This window comes from Babylonia areolata, chromosome 12 (assembly GCF_041734735.1).
Source record: "Babylonia areolata isolate BAREFJ2019XMU chromosome 12, ASM4173473v1, whole genome shotgun sequence".
NCBI classification, from domain to species: domain Eukaryota; kingdom Metazoa; phylum Mollusca; class Gastropoda; order Neogastropoda; family Buccinidae; genus Babylonia; species Babylonia areolata.
In genome coordinates, this window is record NC_134887.1 from 6,198,302 (window position 1) to 6,214,788 (window position 16,487).

At 40.1% G+C, this 16,487-nt stretch overlaps 1 protein-coding gene across 2 annotated transcripts in view; it reads left to right on the plus strand.

Annotated features, from left to right (window-relative positions):
- LOC143288350 (sodium- and chloride-dependent GABA transporter ine-like) overlaps positions 1–16,487 on the plus strand; it is an 82,397-nt gene that overhangs the window by 39,504 nt on the left and 26,406 nt on the right. For both annotated transcript variants that reach the window (XM_076596732.1, XM_076596731.1), the window contains 2 exons: positions 9,478–9,639; positions 14,499–14,633. In XM_076596732.1, the coding sequence (XP_076452847.1) occupies positions 9,504–9,639; positions 14,499–14,633 (271 nt within the window). In that variant the 5' untranslated portion in view covers positions 9,478–9,503. The remainder of the gene's footprint in view (positions 1–9,477; positions 9,640–14,498; positions 14,634–16,487) is intronic.

The following is a 16,487-nucleotide window of genomic DNA, read 5'->3' on the forward strand; positions in this document are numbered from 1 at the left end:
AAACTTTGAATTCCGTATTGTACAATTGTAAAGATAGACCGCATTGTTGTTTCTTGTTCATCTGACTCCATTTCGGCAGCCGGTTCATGTTCTAAACTTTGTTAGTGGCATTAATGAATCGTAACGCCCCAGCGGTAGCTGTGAAAGTTTTACATATTTACCGTTTCAGATCGAGTTCTTAACTCATGGCATTTATTTAATCGTAACGCCTCCTCACAACAACAACAACAAAAAAAAAAAAAGTCACCTGTGCTGGTCAGGCATCGCTTTCTGGGAAACTGATGCCCTTAACCACTCTCGCTGGAGGATGCTGTGCTCTAGTGGCATAAAGACGTTTGAAAACAAGAGAATGCTGGCCATTAAGGAGAAGCGGGAGCAAAGGAAGCAGGGCTCAACTTCTGGAGACGTTTTCCCTTGCAACACCTGTGGGAAATGCTGCGCATCCAGAATCGGCCTCTTCTCCCATAATTATGAGGCCACACACCGACAGATAAGATGCCTGCTTACTCATCCGTCGGTCCGACGGGAGACTCCATTATCAAGTTCTACATATTGACCGTTTCACTTTCAGATCAAGTTCTTAGCTCAGGGCATATATTTAATCGTAACGCATAAGCGCCAGCTGTGAAAGTTCTACATATTGACCGTTTCAGATGGAGTTCTCAAGTTAGCTCCCTTGATCATTTTGCCAAACCCTATTTTAACTCCCTTGATGACTGACATACGATGTTCATTTCTCAGGAGTCACTCCCTTGACTATTGAGTTTCAGTTTCTCAAGGAAGCGCCACTGCGTTCGGACGAATCCATATACGCTACACCACATTTTTGCCGGGAAGCATAACACAACGCGCTTGTCAGGCCTTGAGTGCATGCATATATATATATATATATATATATATATGTGCACCTTTCAGAGAGGATTTCTTTTTTTTTCTTTTTTTCTGTTTTACATAATTCTGCCAGAGGACAACACTCTCCGTACCATGGGTTCTTTTTTCAGTGCGCCAAGTGTGTGCTGCACACGAGACCTCGGGTTTATCCCCTCATCCGAAAGACTAGACGCTCAGTTTGATTTTCCAGTCAAAACTTGGGAGAAAAGGCGCGGCCAAGGCGAGAGCAGCGGGATTCGAACCCACATCCTCACGGACTCACTGTATTGGCAGCTGAGCGTCTTAACCACTCTGCCACCTTGCATCCTGACTGCTGAAAAATGGTGACTGAAGTGAGATTAGTGTGGTGTGAGTCTGAAGAAGTGTAATGACCACTTTCTGTGCACTTTGAAGGGTGCAGGTTCGATTCGCCCATCAGTTCCCGTTTCGCCTACTCTTTGATGGTGCCGCGGTGTGTGGGGTGATGGCCTAGAGGTAACGCGTTCGCCTTGGAAGCGAGAAAATCTGAGCGCGCTGGTTCGAATCACGGCTCAGCCGCCGATATTTTCTCCCCCTCCACTAGACCTTGAGTGGTGGTCTGGACGCTAGTCATTCGGATGAGACAATAAACCGAGGTCCTGTGTGCAGCATGCACTTAGCGCACGTAAAAGAACCCACGGCAACAAAAGGGTTGGCCCTGGCAAAATTCTGTACAAAAATCCACTTCGATAGGAAAAACAAATAAAACTGCACGCAGGAAAAATACAAAAAAAATGGGTGGCGCTATAGTGAAGCGACGCACTCTCCCTGGGGAGAGCAACCCGAATTTCACACAGAGAAATCTGTTGTGACACAATGCAATACAATACAATACAATACAATACAATACAATACAATACAATACAAACTGATCCGTGTACTTTCTGTATCCCACGTCGCAGAAAGAAACTGGTGGGGGTGTTTGAGTGTCAAATAAAACTAGATTATGGTGCTTAGAGCCTCGTCGACCGCTAAGGCCATCTCAAGGCTAAATTATATTAAAAGCGTTCACTTATTTCAAGACGTTCATCAGCACCCACGGAGAGACATCACGAAACAAAGTCTTCAGAGAATCTGCCGTGTAATGTGTGTGTGTGTGTGTGTGTGTGTGTGTGTGTGTGTGTGTGTGTGTGTGTGTGTGTGTGTGTGTGTGTGTGTGTGTGTGTACTTTGTTAATAACACATTTGAATTGTCTTGTTCGTAAGTCTTGATGTTTGTGCCATGTGGAGTTAATGTTTGTAACCATTTTCCACTCACATTGATGTTGACTGCCATTTCGGGTCATGTACTAAGGAGGAACATTGCATTATAAATACCTATTATCATCATCATCATCATCATTATCATTAAGGTCAAGCAAGTATCACATGGTCTCACTAGGAGTGTTTTTCATTGTTCAAAGTATCAGTCTCATCGCCCCATTTTGAAGTCTTTCTAACTTCAGGAGGCTGCATTGAGAAAGTGTTGCTTGCCTTTGTCCATAGTCGATCACACTGAGAACAGTGTTTTCAATACGTTTCCTAAAGGTCATCATCCTGTCGAACTGTATTCCTAGGTCACGTAGCGCAGACTATCATTTTTCTCGATATGAATTCCGTCGAATGAGACAACTGGTGATGATATGCTCACCGTTTTGTTGTTGAGAGTGCGGCTTAGCAACGTTTGGGCTTCACTACACTGATGGAAGATCATGTGTTCTGGCACCATTGGGCGATATTGTTCAGTTGTTTCTGGACGGCTGCAGTTCTTTCGAAGTTTCTAAGGCTAGGCCATCATCCGCTAGAGCTAGCACAAGAGCTACTCCACTGTTGTTAGGATCTACAAGTATTCATGTAAACGTAGTATACCAGCTGGAGGCCACCCTTGTTTCCGTCTCCTGCCCATTTCACTGGACTGTGTACAGAACACTGACCATAATTTAAAATTTATGTTCATAAATATACATGTGAACCAAGAAACAGAACGAACTATGAAGAATTCACTAAATTATATTTCACGATTTGATTGTCTGCGTTTTGTTGACATTAAGACTAATAGACGGGATTCCGTGTTGATTGAAGGTATTTTTTATTCAACGATTTAGGATATAGAATCACTTTCTTTTGTCGTAAACATTACTTTGTCACATCAGCTGTTCGGGAGGGAATACAGTTGCTGTTAAAAACGTTCTATGTGCAGGTGTTTTTTTTTCTTGATGGTGACAGTAATTCAGCTTGGTCTTTGGCAGAGAAATGTGCAACAAGATACTATGTATCTTGCAAGTTAGTTGTTGGAACAGTTGACACGTGCAGCCTTTAAAGGGTCGTTTCATCGCATCGTTGATTTGTTTGCTGTATAAGATAAAATCTCAACGACTCACAGACCAATCAGTCATGTATTACTTATTTGAGTTATGTGATTTGATTGGAAGATGTGGAAAAAAAACGCAGATATATGGCATATGCATTTAAAAGGCTGTGCCATTGTTAGTTATTAGTTCGTGAAGTCTGTCGTAAATGTAGCCGTGGTACTCGAACCGAGTGGTTCTATAAGGGTACGGACGGTACAAAAGAACTAACTAATGATGATTTCCTGTATTAATTAAAGGATAGACAAGAATTCCCGCGCACAGGCCAGGAACATATAGAGGCCAGTCACAAACGGGTTTTTCTATTGTTTTATTTACAATAGTTATGTGGAGAAGAACTAAGAAGAAGAAATAATGGAGAAGACTAGAAGAAGACATAAAGAAGAGCAGAACAGAAGACATAAAAAGAGAAGACAGTGCCTGGAATGACACAAACAAATGTCATTAGCACAACATGTCGGCACAAGTGAATAGTAAAGCACATGTATACATATTACATGGAAAGACTACCACTTGGTAATGCATATGTGTGAAGACCAAACACTGACATCAAATGACATTTCTAATACATTTAAATAGTGCAGTTAAAGTGATTGAAGCTATGCTGATTTAGTGAAAGTACACTGACAGTATAGATTAAGTAAAGCTTATACTATGTCAAAGTGACTCAACTGAATCAGTTTATCATGTAGCACTATACTGGAGTAAGCCGTATAGGAGAGGGCATGATAACTAAATTACAATTAACAGACTGATACATATCAGGTGGTTTTAACCAATAACTGATATTAATCCAACACTATTTGTAATCATGACAGAATACTACACACATTTTAGAGTACTGAGAATCAGTGAAACACTAACCTTCATCAGTGACAGCAAATGAGAAAGAACACGTCATATACACTCACTAGAATATTCTCAAACAAACTATCAGTGTCCAGAGACGTCATTGTCTGTGACGTTAAGAAGATTTAAATGGGATACTGCTATGAGCATATGACGACATGGCGATTTTCTAATCATAGTGGAGCTGTGACTAATATGTCAAAGCAATAACTGAACAAAGCAATAACTTAACATACTCATATGAACACAAGTACTGTGTCGAACAATACAATTTACAAATCATCAGCACATTCTACACAATAGTACTTACAGCGATACGTTGCATGATGTCGCTGTTGTTGGAACAACACTGCTCGGAACACAGCAAGAGAGAAAGAGAGCAGGCTCTGGCCACAGGCTGGCTCAGGTATGAAGTGACCACTCATTACTCGCTCTGCCAATTTATGCAGGTTAAGTGAACTACAAAGACAATCACGTGTGCTGAGAAGCAGATTGGCACTAATCAGGCCAAATCCAGTAACAACTGTGTTTCTTACAAGGTGTTCAGTGACAGATTTCTAAATGATTCCTGAACCGATTTAGGTTGGATAAGTTGCAAAAGAAAGAGCTCAACACCTACTTTATAATGAGTATAAAATGAAGTGTTGATTATTTAAGATGAATTTATAATCTGAATTTAAGTCACCTGAACAGGGTCAGTTTTAACAAGCTCGTTGCTGAAAATTACAAACTGCATTAAATCAGTTTAACGTAGGCCAACATAAATGGACTAGACTTAAAGATGGAATCGAGACGATTCTGCCAGCATATAATACTTGTAGTTTACTGATTCGACAAAAGATATATTACTTAAATACGGTGGTGCAGAAACACAGATTCCAGCTCAGCCAATAGTGTACAGCCACGCGACACTGGTTGAGCCATGAGTAGGTTGTCTGGCGAGGAGGACAAAAGATGTAAGCAGCTTTGCGTTAAAACTGGGAGTGACGTCACACATGTTCTGCTGTGGGTTAGTTGCGAAAACTGTCGTCCTCTAATACAGCTTGTGTGTGAAGCAAGCTAATACAGCATATGAGTGAGGCAAGTTTTGGAGCAAGCATAGCGCTTGGTCACATTAAGATGAATTTATAACCTTAATTTAAGTCACCTGAATAGGGTCAGTTTTAACGAGCTCGTCTCTGAAAATTACAAACTGCGTTAAATCAGTTTAACGTAGGCAAACATAAATGGAATAATAATACATGTTCCGAGCAGTGTAGAATGGGCATGGGTTAATCAAATTTGGAATGGTGTCGTGCTTTATGCCCGAGTCATTGAAAGACAGCAGGTACGCTGTGACTACAAAAATGGCGCTAAGGTTATTTGCTGCCAGCTAAGTGCTTGGCTACATAAAAAAGAAGATAAGATAAAGATACAGAGAATAAAGATTTTACTGTTAATCTCTTTGGTGCTATGCTCCAAGGTATACACAATTCTTCCGTATAATCTGAAAATATTGTTGCTAGAAATGGTTGTACTGCACAAGAGAACAATTTATTTCATTGATGCTCGGAAGTACAATGGATTGGATGTTTACAGTGACTTATGTGATCTCACTGAAGTAAATGACGTATTACACGATTATGACGTAGAACTTGCAAAACCTTTGTGTTTTGAATGATTCTGCCAAAGACAGATTTTGAACAGATCGTTTTGATACGAACTCAAAGAATAAGATAAAACAGAATAAGATGGTCAACGATTGTCAGTTTAGTTTTTCTTGTTTGAAGAGGCTGTCTTTGTAAATATTATTCAGGCAAGAGAATTCATTCAAACAAAAGTAATTCTGCAAAGATATGTCAGTGCAACGTATACTAAACTATCCGGAAGTTTGATACCAGAAGCAACTATTATTATCATTGAGTTTTGTTTCATATGGTTTGTTTTGTTTCTGATAGTTTATGTCAGTGTATTTTAATCGCCGGGTAGCTGTTTATGTTTAATTTTGGTGTTGAATACTACAATTGTTATATGATATCTCCCATGCCCACCAAAAAGGGGTAAACAGATTAATAAATGGTTTCGATTCGCGAGCGCGCGCGCGTGTGTGTCACTGTTTCTTTTTGTCACAACAGATTTCTCTGTGTGAAATTCAGGCTGCTCTCCCCAGGGAGAGTGCGTCGCTACACTACAGCGCCACCCATTTTTTGTATTTTTTCCTGCGTGAATTTTTTTTGTTTTTCCAATTGAAGTGAATTTTTCTACAGTTTTGCCAGGAACAACCCTTTTGTTGCCGTGGGTTCTTTTACGTGCGCTAAGTGCATGCTGCACACGGGACCTCGGTTTATTGTCTCATCCGAATGACTGACTAGACTAGCGTCCAGACCCGACCACTCAAGGTCTAGTGGAGGGGGAGAAAATATCGGCGGGTGAGCCGTGATTCGAACCAGCGCGCTCAGATTCTCTCGCTTCCTAAGTGGACGCATTACCGGAGTCTAGGCCATCACTCCACGTACGTGTGTGTGTGTGTGTGTGTGTGTGTGTGTGTGTGTGTGTGTGTGTGTGTGTGAAGTTTGAATTAAAACCAGCATGTACAGTAAAACTCGGTAAACATCATGAACGTATGACTATAATCTACCTTCAGCTGTTGAGGTGACCCACATTTTGTCAGTGGCACGAACAGCACCTGTGCGAAGATATGGTTTTCACGGCTGATCATCATCATCATCATCACCTTCATCATCACCACCATCATTATCATCATAATTTTCTTTTAAATTTGCATTTCCGTTGAACTCTAATTTTTATGAATTTATTTTTTATTCAGTCTTTTTTTTTTCTTTTTTTTTTTTTGACTTGTATTTTGCCGGGCGGGTTGACCGTGAATTGTAATCTCCGGGTTCGTTCAAGGGCTTTTAACCGGCCTTGACTGCTGCCGACGACTGAGTAGGCACGTTACGTCAGGGAAGGGCTGTCACCTCACTGAGACAGACTGTTTCCACTGGGTCAGGTCAGGGTGTTAGTCAGTTACCATTATTATTTTAATGGACTTCTTCCTTTTGGGACGGGATTCAGAGTTTGTTTATTCCCATTAACTCTTTTGAGTCATAGAGAAACAAGGAAACATGACAATAACAGGATGACGGCCACAGAGGAAGAGGGAAGATAATTTAAAAAGAAGAAACAAAAGGGGGGGATAATACAAATGGGGGAAAAATAAAATGATATAAAAGGCCAAATGTAATCATCAGTCTGGTACAATGCAATAGAAATGGACAAATGCACAGATCACAACTTAGATTTACAATACGGCTCTGTATCTGACTTGTTGAGCCTGAACTGGGAACTGGGGGGTTAGTTGGAGCATAGCATTAATAATGACATGGTATAACAAAATAAAATACACAATAATTTGCATGTTATTTTAGCACCCATTTGCCAGTAATACTGGGATTGGTTTGACACATACAAGAAAAAAAAGACACACACACACACACACACACACACACACACACATATATATATATATATATATACATATACACATACATACATATATATATATATACATATACACATACACACACATATATACACATACATATACGCACATACACACACACACACACACACACACACACACACACATATATATATATATATATATATATATATACGCACATACATACATGATCATGCAATTACAAATGGATATGTACGGGATGCGGTGTCAAGATTAACACAAGTCATTGTTCTAATTCCTGTTCAACAAGTACAGTTAAGGCATAAGTGGCATAGAATCCGGACTGAAACTGGCTCCTAACGAAACACATTAAAACCTTCTTTAATGAACTTAGCAAAATTTAGTAACTTTTTCTTACTACTAATAGACATCAATGTTGCATATTTGTGGAAGTTGGGACGTGTTGAGTAATACTTAGGTAAATACTGATTCCTTTAAAGCTCAACAGTCAAGGGGGTTAACTAATTCTCACTGGCCATCTGAAGGTCTCCACCCACCCACCCACCCCCCGCCCCCACCCCCCTCCTCCCCCCAACTTCCCGCCGACATTCTTGTAGATTAGTTAAAAGGGCATCCTTGATTTAGAATAGTACCGGGTATCTTCCCTACCGACAACTGAAGGTTGAATAATTGGGGTTAGCAATCCATCTTTTTTTTTTCTTTCGTGTGTGGAGTCAGTCGATGTTATAATGATAATAATAACTTAGTGATGATGAAAAAAAAAAAGAAAAAGAGAGAGAGATAATTTATAGTGACGATGATGATGATAATAATGATACTACTACTGACTAATAATAATGGGTACTTATAATCTGCTTTGTCTAATTATAGAACTGGGATCCGCAGCGCGCTAACAGTTAACAGCAATGCTGAGACGGAGAAGCAGTTTTGAAAATGAACTGACAGTGAACACAGCTTCACGGGGAACTATCAAACAACTAGAATGTGTGTCAATCATGATGACGAAGCACACACACACACACACACACACACGTCACACACACACACACACACACACACACGTCACACACACACACACACGCACGCACGAACACATCAGCACATGCACACACACTGACACACACGCACGCACGGACACATACACACACGCACGCACGGACACATACACACACGCACGCACACACACACACACACACACACACACACACACACACACACATGTGCATACACGCATGCTTGCCGCACATGCAGACACATACAACACGCGCGCACAGAGCGGTGAGGGTTGGCCCGGTGCCGGAATCACGGAAGCTACAGGGAGGTGTGTCCCACGGTGTTGGGGGGTTGGACACAATATAATTATAATCATCCAATGAATGAACGTGTACGTATTGGCATCATAGTTCATCAGTTGTAGCATGTACTTGTGTGAAAATATTGGTTTTAAACTGGTTGAAACCAGTAATGACCCAAAACTGTCACGAAACAAACAAAATTAAAAGAAGTTATTCTTATGGCAATAATCTTCATTTCCAGTTTAGTTCTAGGTGTCAAAGCGTGCAGACTGATCCATTTTCGCAACACCACGTTTGCTGAAAAAACAAAATGAAGATTAGGTGGCCTACATTTGCTTAAAGACCGGCACTGGCCAGGCCAGTCTGACAACCGCGGAGGTGCAATATTTTTGGTTGCGGTCAGGCGCCTGTGCCACTTAAAACGCAGCAGACGACCGAAAGTAAAACTTGTGCAAGTGCAGTCACTCGATCCACTCTTCTGATGAAAAAAACGTGCTGCGGCGGTATTTTGTAGCGACTATGCTGTTTTCATTTGTGAAAGTGTCACACACAGAAATTGTGTTTTCATTTTCTGTTCCACATTTGAATTTAATTTAATTTTGACGACCTTGCAGGAGTTGGTGGAAATTCTAAAACCAAGATGGAGAATGGAGCCGAACTGGAGGTGCGAGAGAATTGGAACAAAAAAGCGGAGTATTTGTTAGCCATTATCGGTTACGCCGTAGGCCTGGGAAATGTGTGGCGATTTCCGTATCTGTGCTTCAGAAGTGGAGGAGGTGAGTAAAAATTTATTGACATCAACGTAGGTGTGTTTGGGTGTTGTTGTTTTTTTGAGTGAAGAAAGTTGAAGAATGTTCGGCTTGTTTTGGTACAGTGAGTTGATTAACACTTACATTATCAGTGTTTAGAGTTTGAATCTTGTTCACGAGGCGGGAAACTACTCACAGTTATGTAGGCGACAGTTGAAGATACAACTCGTCGATTTGTTTCCTATTTTTTCCAGTCATAAAAGAGTCTTGAAAAGAAAAGAAAAGACTAACCAGGATCGAGGGCATTATGATCGAGGGAAAAGGATTTAGGAGAAATAAGCCAATAGCTAGATCTAGAACTGGGTGGGTTTTTTTCGTTTTTGTTTGTTTGGGTTTTTTTGTTTTGTTTTTAAAGTACAAACAGTAAAATAATGAATAAGATAGATAAATAGAATACATATTTGATGGTCATCCACAGAAAGAGGAAAACATACAAACAAACAAAGAAAACAAACCTGAAACACACCAAAAGCCATCAAGAGTGTTTAGATGTGTTTTTTGTTTTTGTTTGAGCGTTGTTTTGGGGTTTTTTTTTGGGGGGAGGGGGGTATCTTCTGTTGTGAGGAAAGTTACAAAACAGATGATTTACAGTTTTTTAAGGTAATTGAATAATTTCACAAATTACTTAATTATATGACTGGTCATTTATCAAATTTCATTATGATCATAACTTGGAGAGTTAGTATGCAAAAGACTCAAGATGAAATCCCAACAACTCTCAAGACAGCTCTGTCATTTTCAAGTTGGATTTTTTAAAAATCATTTTTATAATTCAGGTTGGGGGGGTGGAGGGGGGTATCTTTTGTTGTGAGGAAAGTTACAAAACAGATGGTTTACACTTTTTAAAATTTGATTTATTTTTTTAATGGGAGGGTTACACATCAAGCTATGTACACTTTAACTTTGCTTTGTTCACAGAAAACCACAAAATGTTTGAAAGACGCATGCAATTGCCAAACAAAAACTAAACATCACCAGAACGGTTTTTAACAGCAAGACATCAAATGATCTACCAACTGTATTATTGTTATTACATTTTTTCACATGAGGTGATTTAACCTAGTGCTCTTCCATAATTAATTACCCGGAAGAGCTTTAAAAAAAAATCCATACTTGGGACCTTTGTTGAAACTTCTACAGTCGATTATATATGTTCTGGCTTGAAACTTGCTGCATACACTCTCAAGGTGATAATCATAATGAATTGCAATAATATATTGAGAGTGATTGATTAAATGCCTAACCATCTGAATTATAAAAATGAAAAGAAAAAAAAAATCCAACTTGAAAATGATAGAGCTGTCTTAAGACTTGTTGGGATTTCGGCTTGAATCTTTTGCATACTAACTCTCCAAGTAATGATGATCATAATGAAACTTGATAAATGGCCAGTCATATAATTACAGTAATTTGAAATTATTCAATTACCTTAGACATTTGAGAGTCAGAAAACCATTCCAAGTTGTACATGAATATTGGAAATTCTGGCTGCACAAGTCATCATCAGGTGGGAAGGCATCCCTGAACTACTGTCTCTAATGTAGTAATTAGCATACTCTTCAGCTGCAGTCAAGGGTTAGATAATGGGAAACATGATTGGTGTCATAGGTACATGTCATCATGAGACTGTGCCCTGCACTTATCTAGTCCTGGAATTGTTACACAATAGCTGTATGACTGGCTGTGTGTTTGTTTTTTTTATTTTATTTTTGCTGCCCCATCATCATCTGCACCATTTCACACAGCTCATTCCAAGTCCCCCATACACAGTCACACCCAGGTTCATTTGTCGCAGTCCCAGGGAACTATCGATGCCAGGTTACCCAGGAAGCCACAGACCAGAGTAGACCCAGCACTGCTGCTGAGTCGCTTCGGTGATGTTAGTAGTGTCTGTTCTGACTTAACATACATAGGACACCACCTGCTAACTAAACTAAGCCCCTTTCTGATGACGAGCCTGGAGCCAGACAGAGTAGGTGTCCCATCTAGTAAGTAGAGACCACCATCACATCCCCAGTCTGTGTTATTTCTTCAATCAGTCACTTTATTGTCTGAAACAGTGTACTGAAATTTGCCTTCAAGCTCGTCATTAGAAAAAAAGAGAGTTAAAACATATTGTTTTAGACAATGATTAAAAAAGTGATAATAACTAAATAAGGCAATAAGACAGAGTGAGACAGGAAAGGGTGGAAACACACACACACACACACACACACACACACACACACACACACACACACACACACACACACACACACACAGAGTAACATACACAGGCATACCACCAATTTTTTTTTTTTAAATCGTCTGGAAATCACTTTTTTCCCCACTATCCCTTTATTTGGCAGCACATATCATTATATGATGTAGTAGTTGACATGGACAAAAGATATTCAATAAGTACCTTGCTGAAAACGACATGAGCTTATCAGTACACTTGGGTCACGTGGCCTCCTGTTTATTTTAGGACAGGTCAGTCACCTGGCAACATCTTAATAATTGTGATGGGTGTAGCATCCTGGTGACTTACCTAGTGTATCAACAATAGCTCCCTGTAGACTGCCGACACTGGGACTGCGACAGATGAACCCTGTTGGTGTGGCTTTGTTAGTGTGTATTGAAAGATTCAGAATGAGCAAGTGCTAGTAATGACACTGAAATGGTGCAGATGATGGCACAGCAAAACAAACTAAAAAAAGAAAAGAAAAAAAGATTAATCAGCACGTCACTGCAGACTACGGATCTGCATAGGAAGGCAGGGCCCAATCCTCTCCTTTCGCTGTTTTAACAGTTCTCATGAGTCAAAGCCAGGTACCCATTCACACTTGGGTGGAGTGAGGAAAATCTGAGTAAAGCATCTTTTCCAGTTAATATTACCATGTTGAACCATGGCCTTGAACCCTGGCCACACCCACACACATACAGTGATACACACACAAAAACATACACAAACACACAATATATATACACATATAGCCACATGTGCATATTCGCATTTGTACAAACACCCGTGCTCGCTCACACACCCACCCACCCACCCACACACACACACACACACATATACACACACACACATACACACATTGATATTTATGCATCTCAGCATTTTTGTGCATTGTAGGTTGCAACTGCAGTGGTTGCAAGGACTTCATTATTGCCCTTTATCATAGTTTTATGTGTGTGTTTTGATAAGATAGTTTTACACTTTTATACGAATGTGTCAATGTGACCATTAAATTTCTTAACACTGAACTAAAACTGAACAGTGACGGAAAAGACTCTGCATGTGTGTGTGTGTGTGTGTGTGTGTGTGTGTTTAACAATAGAAGTAGTGATACTAATATTGTAATAATATTCAATTTTACATCTAGGAGAGAGAGAGAGAGAGAGTGTGTGTGTATGTGTGCATGCTTGTGTGTGTGTTAGTGAACACATGTGTTAACATGCTCATGTGTGTGTATGTGCATGTGTGTTTGTGTGTGTGTGTGTCTGTGTGTATGAGAGAGAGAGAGAGAGAGAGAGAGAGAGAGAGAGAGACACACACACACACACACATACACACACGAAATGGAACTCCTTTTTTTTTTTGTCATGAGGGTAGTGGAGTAAGCACAACTGTATTTTTTACATCCAGCCCTGGAGGCAGAAACAAACCATCCCCCACTGAGAGAAGAAGAAAAACAACAAAAGATAAAAGAGAGTGAGAGAGGGGCACAGATATGTGCTGTGTGCTGTGTGGATGAATGTCAAGAATCTGACACAGCTGTCTGGCAACAGAAATGATAATCTCTCTTGTCAGTGGTTGACACTTTTTTTTTTTTCTTTTTTTTTAATTTCAGCAAAGCCACTGCTCCAGTAAGACTTTGCCAAACTGTATGTGTGTGTGTGCGTTTGCGCGTGTGCGTTTGCACATGTACGTGCTTGCATACTATCAGTCTGTCAGTCTGTCTGTCTGTCCATTCGTTTGTCTTTCTGTCTGTATACATGTAATGATGTATGGCTGTAGGTATGAATATCACACTATATTATATATGCATGTATATTTGTGTGCTTGTAATGCAGCTTTGTAATTTTGATTTTGATGCACATGTCTGACAAAAATGCAAGAGAAAAAAATGGGGGGGAAAAATCTGATTTGGTTCTGACTTCGAGAAATAATGAAAATCTTGCGTATGTGCCTTTAGCACACAATTTATAGATAAGATATTATGTATCACTATCAGACATCAAGAAAGACAGAAACAATGCACTGAACAGAAGTTATTCTTTCAGGGAAAGGAAACGATGCACTGAACAGAAGTTATTCTTTCAGGGAAAGGAAACGATGCACTGAACAGAAGTTATTCTTTCAGGGAAAGAAAATGATGCACTGAACAGAAGTTATTCTTTCAGGGAAAGAAAATGAAGTGCTAAACATCAGTATTTTAATTTGTATATTCATTTTTTGTTTCATTTCACTTGTTATATTTTTCTTGCATTTTTTGATTCCATAATCCACAGAACGCTGATGAGGATTGCAGGGCCTTTAACATGCATATTTATTCTTCTGCATTCATATATGCAATAAAGTGGGTTCAGGCACTAGCAAGTGAGCACTTATGTTGACATGGGAGACTGAAAAAAACTCCATCCTTAACCCACCAGGTGCACGGAGACCGGGGTTTGAACTCAGGATATTCAGGTGAGAATGCAGTGCTCTAACACATTCGGCCAATGTACCTGTCTTGAGTATCTGAATGAGCCTGAAGAAAAATGTTCCTTTTGAATTGCTTGAAGCAGACACAGACAACAAAGTGCTTTGAACTCAATATTGGAATTGATTTCAGGGGCGTTCCTCATCCCCTTCTTCATCATGCTGGTTCTGTGTGGGGTGCCCTTGGCCTACATGGAGATGGCTGTCGGACAGTTCACACGCAGAGGGCCCATCGGGGCCCTGGGAAAGCTGTGTCCTTTCTTCAAAGGTATGTCATCAGCGTAAGTGTAAAAAAGATTGTCTTGTTTTGATATTGTGGAATGATGGCCTTTGTGGTACTCTGTCCTTTCTTCAAAGGTATGTCGTCAGTGTAACTGTAACTGTGTCAGTGTAAAAAAAAAAAAAAAAAAGAATGTCTTGTTTTGATATTGTGGAGTGATGGCCTTAAGAGTGGTACTCTGTCCTTTCTTTAAAGGTATGTCATTGGTGTAAATGTAAAAAGCATCTTGTGTGTATAGTGGACTGATGGCCTAGTGGTAATGTATGTCGAGGAATCTAGGAAGCAAGAGAATCTCACCACACTTGTCAGTATTTCTCCCCCTTCCACTAGACCTTGAGTATTGGTCTGGACTCTAGTTATTTGGATGAGACGAGGAGAAGTCCTGTGTATCGTATGCACTTTGCGCACGTAAAAGAACCCGCGGCAACAAAAGGGTTGTCCCTGGCAAAAATCTGAAGAAGAATCTACTTAGATAAACACACTTGCATTCAGGCAGTAGAAAAGAGAGATGTTGCTGCACTGTAGCAACATGCTGTCCATGGGGAGAGCAGCCTGAATTTCTCCCAGAGAAATCTGTCATGATAAAGAACTAAACAAACGAAAACAAAACAAAGCAAAACAGTACAATGCAATGCAATGCAATACAGTGCAGTGCATTACAATGCAATACAATACAGTAATTAGAACACCTTTACCAATATTTACTTATTTACAGTTGACTTGAATGTACTCTCTGCGGGTTTTTTCTTATACTTCCACGGGTAGAAAACATTTTGTGATTGTGTGTGTGTGTGTATTGGTGGTAAACATTAGTCACCAGCAGTAAGTTGAAGAGAAACCAAACGGGAAAGCCTATATGTATCTTGCCATCTCTATACGAAGACGGCTGCCAGTGAGTGCAAATCATAAATTTTGGCAAATGCTTCAAAGATGATTTTTTTTTTCTTTTGAAAATAAATATTTTCACAGAAACATTCATGAATTATGCCTACTACTGCTTTTTGCAATGGCCTTGCTAAAACGATACTCCAAGGAACTGTTGAGGGAGGGGGATGGAGGGGAAGACAAGAAAACCGTGGACTGACACCCCAAATGACTCTCCACAGAGAAGAGATCTTTTTCTCTCATGGATGTTTTAGTAACTGAAACATACCGTATCAAGGTCAGATCAGGTGTGTTCAGTGAAATCATCATTTTCTTCTTTTTCTCTCTTTAACTCTGTGAAGAGTCATTGGCGTGCAGCACTGTAGAACTGATGACCAGATGCCTCCAGGTCTGTCGGTTGTGTGTCAGTGCCTGGGTCTCTGCAACTGGTTTTCCTGTCCATTCTGCAGTCTTTGTCAGCCTGTTGTTTTATTCTCTGTCTTGTCGTTCATTCAGTGAGATGTGAAACTGACTGTGAGGAAGGTGGCAGAATGGTTAAGGTGCTCAGCTGCCAGTATAGAGTCTGTGAGGGTGTGGGTTCGAATCCTGCTCTCACCCTTTCTCTGAAGTTTGACTGGAAAAACAAACTGAGCATCTAGTCTTTCGGATGAGACAAAAAAAACCAGGATCCTGTATGCAGCACACACTTGGCACACTGAAAAAGAACACATGGCAACAAAAATGTTGTCCTCTGGCAAAATAATGTAGAAAGAAAATCCACTGTGTTATGTACACAAATATTTAAACAAGCACTCAAGGCCTGACAAGTGCATTGGGCTATGCTGCTGTCAGGCATCTGCCTAGCAAATGTGGTGTAGCGTATACGTATGGATTTGTCCGAACAAAGTGACGCCTCCTAGAGAAAGTGAAAGTGAAAAGTAGAAAGTAGAAACTGACCAAATGGAGAAAGTTTATAAA